The sequence below is a fragment of the Centrocercus urophasianus genome, unplaced genomic scaffold (assembly GCF_019232065.1).
Source record: "Centrocercus urophasianus isolate 14NV4802_14NV808 unplaced genomic scaffold, USGS_Curo_1.0 seq_16, whole genome shotgun sequence".
NCBI classification, from domain to species: domain Eukaryota; kingdom Metazoa; phylum Chordata; class Aves; order Galliformes; family Phasianidae; genus Centrocercus; species Centrocercus urophasianus.
In genome coordinates this window covers 35,212,126-35,224,427 of record NW_024884711.1, presented here as the reverse complement: position 1 = coordinate 35,224,427, position 12,302 = coordinate 35,212,126, and the positions used below count along the sequence as shown (strand labels likewise).

The window sequence follows — 12,302 nt, the reverse complement described above, 5'->3', positions numbered from 1 at the left end:
TAAATAGTGAATAAAAGCATTCTTTATTGAATTTACAGACGATAACTTGAAGAACAAAATATGTATTAGAAAGCTATGTTATAATCCAGAACAATCCTGACAAAGCTGGGAAGTGGTCTGCACAAAAACACAGTCCTGAGATCTACTAAGAACAGATGCAAGGCTATACACTTTAGAGAAGAACCATCTGTTTAAAATAATATTGCAAACAACTGTTGAGGCTTTCATCAGAAAGGATGTGCAGACCACATGACAACAAACATACTCTCACAAAGAAAAAGGAAAGTATCATGAGGGACTTATAAATAGAGCTACCATATGTACAAGAGGATGGAGCACCCCTCCACTCTAGTCAGATGGAATATTATATCCAGTTTCGACTACTGTATTTCAAGAAAGATGAATTGATTTCATCATGAAGGATGAATCTATCATGAAAGAACAGCAATACCAAACAGAAGTTTGAACCATTAGATTAAGAAGGAATAACTGTACAAGTTTTCTTAAAGAACAAAGCAATGATACTTTCTCTATGCCCTCTTAAAGGGAGTTAGAAAGAACATTTTTCTCCAAGACCACTGATAAAAGCATGAGAAAGAGCAGCCTTATATTGAAGTAGGAAAAAATAAGAATGGACCTGCAGTGTTGAGAGGAGGTAATGCCTAAAAAGAATAATCTTTTCTAATGGCAGGAATAGCAGAGTTCTAGTTTGAGTGACCTGAGCAACAACAGAATCTTTACAACTGTCAGCAATGGAGAAGAGGTAAAACAAAATATGGTCGGAACAGCTGAGATGCAGGACCCTGCCCTAAGACATGAATTGAGCCTGAACAGCCTCTTGAGACAAATTCTGGACAGATCTTCTATCACTTTTTATCTTTTTTGAGGGAAAGGATTCATAGGTCTTTACTCCAGAAGCAGTTGTTGTTTTCTCCTTTCTATCAAAGAAGTTCATTTAAAAAAAAATGACATAAAGATCACAGCAACAACATAATACTTATTATATTGTGGAATCCCTTTCCTACAGGAAAAGATGCATAATGGAAAAAACTGCTTTCTAACTTGCTAAGCTTTTGCATGTGCAACAGAATAAACTCTGAGAAATCAAGATCCAGCACTTCCACTACTAACAGGTATCCAGCTCTTAAAAACAGCAGCTTCATGCACAGCTAGTACTAAGGAAACATCACTTCTAAATGTTTTTCTCAGACTCATTCTGAAACCTTCCAACTTTCCAAATCACGGTTTTGTTTTGTATTTAAGATGTTTGAACAGCATGATTTACTTAAATCTTACATAAAATGCATCTTACCAGTAATATAGTGGCTTAGTTTGCCTGATGTTTGACTTTTCTTCACAAAAGGGCAGGGAGAAGAAGTCACAACCATACAAGCTGTGCCAGAATGTTCCTACATACTTGCCATGACAGAAATCACAAGGAATTCCAAACTAATTCATGCTGAATATAAATGAAAGGATGACTGCCTCTCAGGATTCATTTTAAGATCATTCCAAAATTAAATCTAAATTTGCAGAGGAAAGGGAAGCATTTATATATATATATATATATATATATATATATATATTTTTTTTTAATATGGTCATTTCAGGGTATTCTCAGGTAGAAATATCTAACAGAAAGGTGCATGTCGACCAAAACCCTTACACAGAATTGCCCAGAATTGGTATAAGCAAATTCTGTCCTGGATGCTCTCTAGCAACAGTAGTATGGCACTCTGCCCTGACGCTCAGCAGCATTTGTCACTAGGGCACAACACTCCTCTAATGAAGCTTTTCAGCTCTTATTCCAGAGCTGCCTTGAGCCAGTCAGCTTCCAGTTCAGCAGAGCAACCTCACTCTTTTTCTGTACACTTTTCCACTTCTCCATCAAAAGATAACTTACAGCTTGTGCCTTAATTGATATTGGTATTGTCTCTTGGTCTATCAAACCAGGTGCCTTTGTTTAGATGTTTTAGAAGGTGCTGTGGAAACATATCACTCCCATGGAAAATTTGAGGCCATCATGCACCCATGTGCAGAGACATAACCAGCAGCTCCAAGGCAGCAAAGATTGGCCAAAATGTAACTCAGCAGAAATGGCATATAAAGGTATACACAAGACAGATTACATCAGCAAGCAAGACTGCTTCTGACTTGGAAAAGGGAGGTTCTGAACACAGGGATCTTCTATTGCCTCAGGACATGATTCAGTAATGACAAAATCTTTCATAGAAGCAACACTATTTTACAGGTCAACAAAGAGCGTCCAAAACCAATCTAGCCATGCACTGCTCTGCGAAACTCTACATTTACTTTTATCTTGCATATCTTTTTGCTACAACACAACTATCTACATTTAGTGGCTAGAGCAGGGTATATTTACCTGAACAAAAGTCAAGCACACCAATGTATGCTTACACTTCTCTGCCAAAATCTACTATAAAAAATAAAATAAAATAAAATCCAGGCCAACCACTCTTACACAATATCTATTGTATCTAACCAGTCTACGGCAGGATTCAGCCTTGTTCTCAGCTGATTAGTCTCAGGGATGTTTTGATAATGTTCAAAACTCATGCCTTTGGCTACATCTCTATTTGTAGCTTTTTCAAACTCTCAAAGCTTGTCCTTATTCACGTCAAACACAGAAAGCTGCATGAGGTTCCACTGAGCTCGAGGAGGGCTCACCAATCCCTGTTAAATTCTTCTGTAGCGCACGCAGATCTCACTAAAACACAGGTAAAACTCCTGAAGAGATTAAATATTTCTCTGAACACTAAAAGTAGCTCAAAGGCTTATATTTACATACTGCTGCTGTTGTGCAATTTGACCAGAGGGACTTCACCAGGCTCCCAGTGAAGCAACTATTACATAGTCATCTTGCAAAAGAATTTTGCCCTGTGCTCTTGCTCCACCTCCCCCTACAGATATGTCACTTAATAGAACTTGCTGCCTTGAGGCTGACAGGAGAAGTTAAAAAGCCTTCACCTTAGTGGACAGATAAGAAAACAGCTGAAAGATATTAGGGGGAAAAAAAAAAAAAAAAAAAGCAAAAAACATTTCAATTCAGCTAAGACAGACAGAACCTGAGGATTCTAACTTATTGGAAGCCTGATAAAGCATCCTGAGCAGCGTTTGTCAGGAATGGCATTGGTACAGTGAACCTGCCAGATGGACCAGACAGACTGTAAGGGTGCCTCTAGCCCTGTTAATCTGTGATCTTGCAATGGAGAGGAGCAAAGACTAGATTAAGCAATCGGTAGAAAAGCTGCAAGAGCACCTGAGAAGCCTCTAATCTACCTTCCAGTTTATCTTGTTCTTCTCTTTGAGTAGGAATGTTAATTAAAATATCTTCAAAAATTTGGCCAGCAATAATAAACTTTTTCAATAGCCAGCCTCAGGCAGTCCACATAATGAAACTTCATCTCTTATTTTATGTTGTGCTTTGCATGGATTAAAGTACCTTTCGAGACCGCATTCCCATTTCAGTATGTATCATATTTACTTTCCTAATCACTAGCTGAAAGTATTTGATTACCAGTCGTATGCATGGTAGTCTCACAGTAGGGAAGCAGAACAGCCTTTTGATCCACTCTGACAGGTAAATTTGGGGGCTACACAGGAGCAAATAAACACACATCATTTCAAGCATGCAGAGAGGTTCACAGAAAGTGCTCATGCCATGGAACTCACACCACAGGGCCCCTCTGTTCTCCGCAAGCCCCACCAGCAGGTCTGCCTGTGGGAAGATGCTTCCCTGGCTGGGAATCACAGAGGACTGCTCACAGGGATGGGTTTCTGCCATGACTGATACCCAGGAACTTCTCCTCAAGCTGCCAAAAAACTCTGGTCTATACACAGCTGTTCCTGTATTTTCACTGTGTGTTACTGTTCATAAATACCATTTAGATTATAAAAGCATACACTATCAAGGAGAAGAAAGTTCTTCGGGAAAAAAAAAAATCACTTTCATTTTGTCTGCATGGGAAGATTTCTAGCAAATCTTTACCTTTTCCTGCCATGCTCCTTTCCCCTGCAAAATAAAACCATGCAGTACAAAAAAACCCTAGCTTCTGCAAGTAACAATAAAACATCCATCTTTCTCCACTCTCCCCCACTGAAAGCACAATGCATATCTTCCTGTTTGCTTTCCTTGTCCAGGCATGGATACTGATGCAATCTCTTCTTACTAAGAAAGGAAACGCCTCAGTCTGCATCTCCATCCCTCTCAGCAGCCTGACTAAGCAGATTGGAGGAAAAAAAAAAAAAAAAAAAAGACAAGTGAAGACTCACTGAAGAAGCATTACATTAAAGGTATAACAAAGCACAACGGCTGCCAGTTCAATGGGAAAGGAATATGCTGCAACTGCTCAGAAATTAAAATAGGCTAGAAGAAAGCAAGCACGTCAGATAGGCTGTCGGTGGGTAACTCCCGCACTTTCACCCCCTAAGAAGACATGTTCTGCAGTTGTGCAAATGCTTCAACACCATCCTAAAGCTGTCATCTCCCCAGGCTCTGGGGGAAAACAGAGAAATGACAGCTTCCCCATGGCACCTGTCAGCCCTGCGTTCACTCCTTCCCCACCCAAAAAGAGCAGCTGCTAGCTTCTTCCATCACACCTACTGACAAGGTGAAGCTGAGGCTTGGAAACCGCCAGCCTGTGGCAAAGCACAGTAAATCTAAGCAGGAGCCCACTGTTCATTTGGAGATAAAAGGGAACTATCCAGCCAATGAAAATATGCTACAAACAAGAGCAGGCAAGAAAGGAAAATGGCTTGATCACAGTGAAAAAGTGCATTTTTAAACAAAACAAAACAAAACAAAAAAAAAAAAAAAAAAAAAAGGAAAACGAGCAAAATTGACACTGAAGATTTCTTGAAGCTTCCAGAGGATTATTCCAGAAAATGTCACTGTTGCATACAACCACAGAGTCAATTTTAACTTACTTTCTATTTCTCCCAGTTAACATTTTGAAACTGTATGTGTGTAAGCTACCGTTCTCACCTGCTACTACACAGACTGAGGCAGGCAGTTAAAAAAGAAAAAGCACAATATTTATTGATACTTCTCTTGTTGCCCATATTGTTTGAGAGATATTCAACTTTTCCTGCAAAATAAGATACTGCACAACAGGATAAAAAAATTAAATTGTTTATAAAATATTCCTGGTTATTTGACACAAAAAGAAAATAAATATATGCAGACTTAGAAAAGGAAAAGATGATACTATGGAAAGAAAAACAACACAAAAGAGAAGAGTGTTAATTTACAATGAGGAGCTCTTATAGAAAGAAAACAACATTCCAAAACGTTTCTCCTTCAGCTTGCTTCCTTAAGAGCAGAAGTGGGGACACTTCATCAAAGGAAACAGATGAACAGCAACAGCTCCTGTTAGAAACGCCCTTAACACACACAGAAAAAGGATGAAAAAGAAACAGTCAACCAATAAAGCATACTGTAAATTCACTTGAAATGTAAGCACCCCCCATGATTTTTCATATACATTTGCTAAATCTGTTTCCTCAGATTTCTTCAACCAAGGTAGTCTAGGGAAACTAGAGTGGCTCCCGGCATCCTACAAACCCAGCAGGGCTCCTGGCTGCCTACAGAAAACCACAGCAACCACTTAGAAAATAATCACCAGTTTGCACATCAGCTTTAGCAGATTAAATACTTCAGAGGTGCTGAATGAATACTTACAGGTATGCTGTAGTCAACCATATCTCACTTGAATTGTTATCACCTTAAATATCACAGGCCACACTTGAAAATAATGGCTTATCTTTGGATATTGCCTAGCAACGTCACTAACTTGTAAGGACACATACACCAAACTATAGGAAGGACTTCAGCTTCGTAAGGCTGATGTTTTTTATCAGCTTTGTAATTCAGAAGAGGTACTTTGTAAGCACAGAGAAATCAGATTTTAGTAGTAAACCAGATTGAGAGAAGTTTATATCGCTGCAAGCTTAGCTTATGCTTTAAATAATACTTTTAAAAGGAAAATAGGAAAAGGTATATTTCCTAGGGCATCAAGTGCATGAGGTGCTACGTCCAGTCCCCCACTAGGCAATTCCTTAGTGACATGATCATCCTTCCCTTCCTGCAACAAACCCAGCGCTGTTTAAAAACACTTTGTATCAATTCCCAACAGCCTGCTCATAGCGGAATTCGTGACTTACATCTGCTCAATTTGCCACAGAAATCCATCCTCAGTCTAACTACTGCAGAACACACCTTCTGTATGGCATGGAAAATTTGTGGGACACATCAGAATCTCAGCCACATGGTGAGGTGGCTTGTCACAGACACTCTGCCAATACCTTGACTTGCAGTGGCTGCTTTTTTTTGCATTCAAGACTCAAACATTCAAGTTTGAGGCTAAAAAGCCTGCTGGAAATGACTGAACATACATTATTATGTCTATAGCACATTAACTCTACTATTTCATAACAATGCAATTATAATACGAACTACTCTCACGTGCACTTTAAACAGTAGAAATGTTTTAGAGAGGAATAGGATTAGGAAGCACAGACAGTATCTGCTGATCCGGTGCAGCCAACTCTGCAGACTGTACAAACTTCACAGTAATTCATGACTTTCTTGAAATCTTGGCAAACTGTGAAAACCTCAGCTTGCTTTTAAAGCGAGGCCATAGTTTCAGAAACACTAAATCAGACAAACCTGTTCTGGACAGACATGAAGCTATCCCACTTTGTCACCCCATTCAGCTGCTCATTTCAGCCTCTTTGCCATCCTCCCTTTGTGTGGGTGTAAGCACTGATGTAAATCACACTGAGGAACAAATACATTTTTGCTTGTAGCTATGCTTAATCTACTTGTATTCATACCATAAACCAGGTTAGCCACAGCTGCACAAGCATCAGCACCAAAGAGGGAAGAAGGAGAGCCATAAACCAAATCCCACTCTTTCAGCAGCTGTACCAGCTTAAAAATGGCTTGTGAAATTAAGGATTATAATTCCAGATAGAAAAAAAGAATTAGTGAACTTCTCCCCATTTCACCCTAAAAACAAAAATCATTTGAGAAACAATCCCTCTTCCGTTTCACTGAGGCATGACTCCAGATACTTCAGCACAAGGCTTAACATTTGGACCACTGGTTCCAGGTGCTTTGGTAGTGCAAACGGTGCTAAGAGGGGAAAGACACCAATCCTGTACCCAAAGCTGGCTGTGGGAGATTTGCTCTCAGCTCCACCGGGAATTCAGTTCAAACAGAGGAGAACTGAACTGAAAAATGCCCAGGGTACATAAGCGTGCCAAAACCCCATGTTCACACTGAGCACATACCACATAACAAATACACATTTACATTGCATGAGCAATGGTTGGGCACTTCAAGACTTCTGTGTAAAAAATGGAATGCCACAGACTCTCTGACAACAGTGAGCTTACATATAAACGCAGTTTAAAGTTTTGTGACTTTTGTTTTGGCTTAATTTTGAAAATGGTACCAGTGTCTGCAGCTCTTCATCCCAACTAGCAACTGCCTGCATACGCTGGTTGCAAGCATGGCACTATCCTCAAAACAACAGATCCATTCCACTAGCTCAGTAACTATGACCTGCGCTTCTGGATCCTGATGCACTGCAGACTTTGAAGCATCAGCATCTTCTCACCAATATGGAAATCATATGTGAAAACTCTTATTCACTGTATAATATAGACAACAAGGAGAAAGCTGCATAGCGAGGCATTTTCACTTACGTGGTTTATATAGAGACTCTTGCGTTTTTCTCTCACTGCAAAAACACAAAATATGATAGAAATATTACATGACTATTTTTCCTGATTAAGCTTCTTACATACCATTTATAATAAAAAGAACAGGAGGCTATCTACGTATGACATTGTCATTGCTCTTACACTAACCATGTATACTTATATATCAAATACAGAATAAACATGTATTTGTATGCTTAAAGGCATTTACGCTCACTAGTGTGGTGATGGATTGAAATTCTCATCCATTTGGGTATTCACTAGGCATTGGTACACATGGGAAGGTTAACAGCAGAAAGCTATGGTCCAAGTCAGCCATCCTTCACCAGAGATCTCTGCAGGTACTCTGTGTCACCAATAGCTTTGTGCAAGGTACCCTGCTGCATAGTGACCTACGCTATCTCGCAGTCATGAAAGCACCTAAACAGCTACCCCATGGAGTTAGCAAATTCTCATTGAAGCTTACTGTGCACTAACTCCCATCAAAGTGCTTTGAAAACGTATATGCATCATCCCACTGCCTTATCTAGTGGTAAGCTGTAAGTCTGAAGCTATTACTCAGGTCAGATACAACAATGAAAGTTGGTGAGTAGAACTAGTCATCACAAGCAGGGGTTGCAAGTTGGGGGGTTGCAAGACCAGAGTGAGCAGCCCAAATACTCAGTAAACAGCAGCAACGAGGGAGACATGTATAGTCCTCAATGTCAGGCAAATTTTTATTACAGTTGATGAAATACAGTATATTTAAATTTTTCAGCACTTCCCCAATTAACTCACCCCATAGAGCCTGTGGAGTTCCCTTCCCATGAAAATACCAAAGCATTTAGGATACGAGTCTGGAGGCATCTAACACATAAATCAAACCGCAGGATTAAAGTAATAATGGTTTCATGCTGTAGATGATTAAATGCACTTCAGTGCACTATGATTTGAAAGCTATGCGACCCAATGCACTTAGCAAAATAAGAGTGTTTGCAATGGTGGGATAGATAGCCTGTCCATTCCCTGTTGGATGAGAAGCCATTACTTGTGATTCATTTATTTTTCAAAAGCAAGCAATCTAACATAAACAAGGCTGTACGTGTGGATACTGTGAAATATTGCTTAATGCAGACATAAAACAAAAATAAAGTAAGAAAATACTTTAAAAAATCCTTACATAATTTTCCTCCCAGGGAGCAGAAAGGAGAATCACACATGACAGATGTTAGCCATGTCACTTAGTACATGCTCAGATCCACAGTTATGGACATTGTATAGAAGACAGAATAAAACAGGAACAGCAGGAGAGTTCAGGTTGTCGAGCAAATAGTTAAACTGCTTGAAATCCTGCTAAAACACTGCACTACACTTAAGTTCCATACACTGCATTTACAACCAGCAAAAGACATAAGCAATCTAAAGGGAAACACAAACTGATAGTAGGTACTTCTAAGAATAAAAGAATTTGTCAGGCATTGCATATTGCAATATACAGGCAGTAAGCAATTCTGATAAGCTGCATGTAAACCTAATAGAATACATAAAATTAACAGCTTTAACTGTGACATTTCAAACACAGTTAAATATTTAACCAACAACAGTCACAATTACTCCTCAAACAGAATTGTTATGGACAAAATCCAACAAACACAGTCTGCACATAAACTCCAAATCTCATTTTTGAACACCTTTTTTCTCTGTCTCAGACTTTATCTTCTGTATTTTCCCTTGTACATATTACACCACTCCATTCCCTACAGAAGTACTATTATTTACCAAAGCAAGAATATCACTTACAGCTGTTATTGCTACTTCCAACCTCCAGAAAAATATACTAGTGTATTTATACACCTTTCACTTTGGCCTATTCAAACATCAATTTGTGCCGCACAGTTTTCCAAGTACCACCTTGACTCTCTTCCCCTTCTTTTTTGCACATAATAGAAATTTCATTAGCTTTCATTGTCCAGTGAGGGACTACAAGAAAGCAGTTGTGCCTTCATGCTTCTGGATCATTCTACTACAGCCTGAGGCTCAAGTCTCACAAGAATGTACGTCAATGAGAACTGCAGCATGGTAGATGCTCTCTTTTGTGCTCACAACCCTCCCTTTAGACAGAATTGACAATAACTGCAAGAAGCCAAAAGCTGTTTCTGCCAGTCTTATTCTAGAACTGTTGTAAAGAGTCTCTGTTCTTTGGCTCCAATGAGCTTAGAGATGTTTTGCAGTGCTCGCATGGCACAGTATGAACAGATCTATAGTCACAGTTTAAACAACTGAATGAAGAAGTTGTATTTTCCAACATTTTTAACACGTGAAAATTGGATTGGAATTCTTCAAGTCAAGACTGGTATCTGAGATGCTGCCAAATGTTCTTTATTTTCCTCATTTCCCATTTCTTCAAGCACTTCCTATTGTTACTCTTTTGCTAGAGTAGGAAAACATTATCTGGGAATAAAAAGGAGTGAGGAGATACACACATATGCAATATATGCATGCATGTGAATAAGCAAGTACGCATTTTTCATTAAGCTGTAAGATAAATCTCATTTGTGTATTTTCTATAGGAAACCTTAATGTTACCCATATTACAAGGTCAAAACCATTGAGGATTACATCAATAAGATCTCATATTTTGTTTGCAGATCATTTCATTTCGTCTCGTCTGAGAATCAGCAAACTCATCCCTAGTTAACCATAAAAATAAAACACACCCTAGTTTACATCTATCTAAAATTAAACAAATATGGTTTCAAAACGTTCTTTGTCTAAAGCCAACTGTTACATTGGAAAAAATTTAGCCAATGAACTCCACATGTAAAGCTTAATATAAGTTAGGAAAAGAGGAGAGCTGTAATCCACTTGTAGTTAAGATCATTACCAGCACCTTGAAAGAGCAACACTTGTGCTCTTGCTATTCCAAGGAAAGGAAGTTATGCTATTGTAGTACTAGGACTTGGAAACCCTAGCTTAACCACCAGCAGGTGCTGAATAGTGCAGGGCTTTTTAGTCATCTAGCTACTCTTTTTTACAGGCCAAATTCACTAAGCAAGAATTGGCATAAGGCACTCAAAGAAGACAAAGATATGAAAGATGACATCCTCTACTGTCTCCCCATACAGGGAGAACCTCTCACGTAAGACTCAGCACCTAGAGTACTCCCATAAAGCCTTGAAAAGATTTAGAAATGCTATTTTAGTTACATATCAAATAAATATCCATTGTGTCTTCAATTTTTTCTTTGGAGTTATTGAACTCTCAGGTAATTAAGGGTAAACTATGAGACAATGAGAGACAGTACAGACCTCGATGCTTAGTGTGGTATTTAAGTCACACAGAACAATGGGCAATTCAGAACATGTAACATCCAAAGACGCTACGCCCTGTTTCATTATATTTATTGTTGCTCTTCACTTACGTGTTGCTCACCAACAGCTCAAAGAGCAGCTCCTGTGCTAAGACTACATGACTGAGGCTGTAAGAGCACAGCATTACTAGAAAGCCAGACAATTACTGGTTACTGGAAAGTGAGATGCGCAGCTGCCTGAAGATAACGCTGCCAAGTCACTTTTGCATGTAGTTATGGACTTGGCCCTTTCTCACTATACAAACACATAATCAACACTCCAGAGCCACAGCCAGATCCTGGACAAAACCTCAAGTCCAAATATCTCTCAGCTCTCTAAAACATAAATTTAAAATGCCTTTAGTTCTTGATGATGGAAATATTTTCATTTACAGTTAACTACATGAAGGTTTATCAACCCCACGCTATGTAATAACAGAAAGTGGTAGCTACATGGCCCAGCTGGGTGTTTTCAGCATTGCTGGTGCAGCTCTCCCCTTCTACACTGACTTTAGACCTAGGAGATCTCTGAGGCTGCACAGCAGGCTGCCAGAATACAATGCTACATAACTCAAAAAAAAAGAAGAAAAACCTTATATCTTCCCCTTAACAAGCATTCTAATGCATTTGGCATTGGGCAATATTCCTGAACAGCATAACTCTTAACAGCTCTCTTATTGCTGCAACAGGCCCAGTATATAGCAAAATGCCTATGATGGTGTGTTGTCCCACCAGAATGGGATGGTTCTTGGCAATACATCAGTAGATAAATGTTCACAAAAACTTATTTCTTTTGTACAAGCCCTTGGATTTTTACCACTAAGATCAAGAACAGCTGAACAGATCTTAAAACTTTGTTTTAAAAGTTTATATAAATTCACTGTTCTCATTCAAAAAATTATGTAGAGTTCTTTGTGTCATATATACTAGAATAAGGTTTCACACACCAACTCTAGCATGGTATAAACCACACTTGTTCAATCCACTGGTTTTATGGTTTTGCTGCCCTCATTTTTTAATGTTTAAATGAAAAATAAATATAAAAACAAGATGTTTTGTTACTTATACACATTAACCATATTCTATATGTTATATGTGGCCCAAGACAATTCCTCTTCAATCAGTATGGCGCAGGGAAGCCAAAAGGTTGGACACTTCTGGTGTAAATCGTCATTTAAATATTTGTACAGTTAACTCTATACTGCAATAAATTAATCACTATTATCGC

At 38.8% G+C, this 12,302-nt stretch overlaps 1 protein-coding gene across 3 annotated transcripts in view; it reads right to left on the bottom strand.

The window, feature by feature from the left end:
* The window catches only part of CCNY (cyclin Y), a 117,980-nt gene that overhangs the window by 32,427 nt on the left and 73,251 nt on the right, over positions 1-12,302 (bottom strand). For all 3 annotated transcript variants that reach the window (XM_042816712.1, XM_042816710.1, XM_042816711.1), the window contains exon 3: positions 7,732-7,766. In XM_042816712.1, coding sequence (XP_042672646.1) covers positions 7,732-7,766 — 35 coding nt within the window. The remainder of the gene's footprint in view (positions 1-7,731; positions 7,767-12,302) is intronic.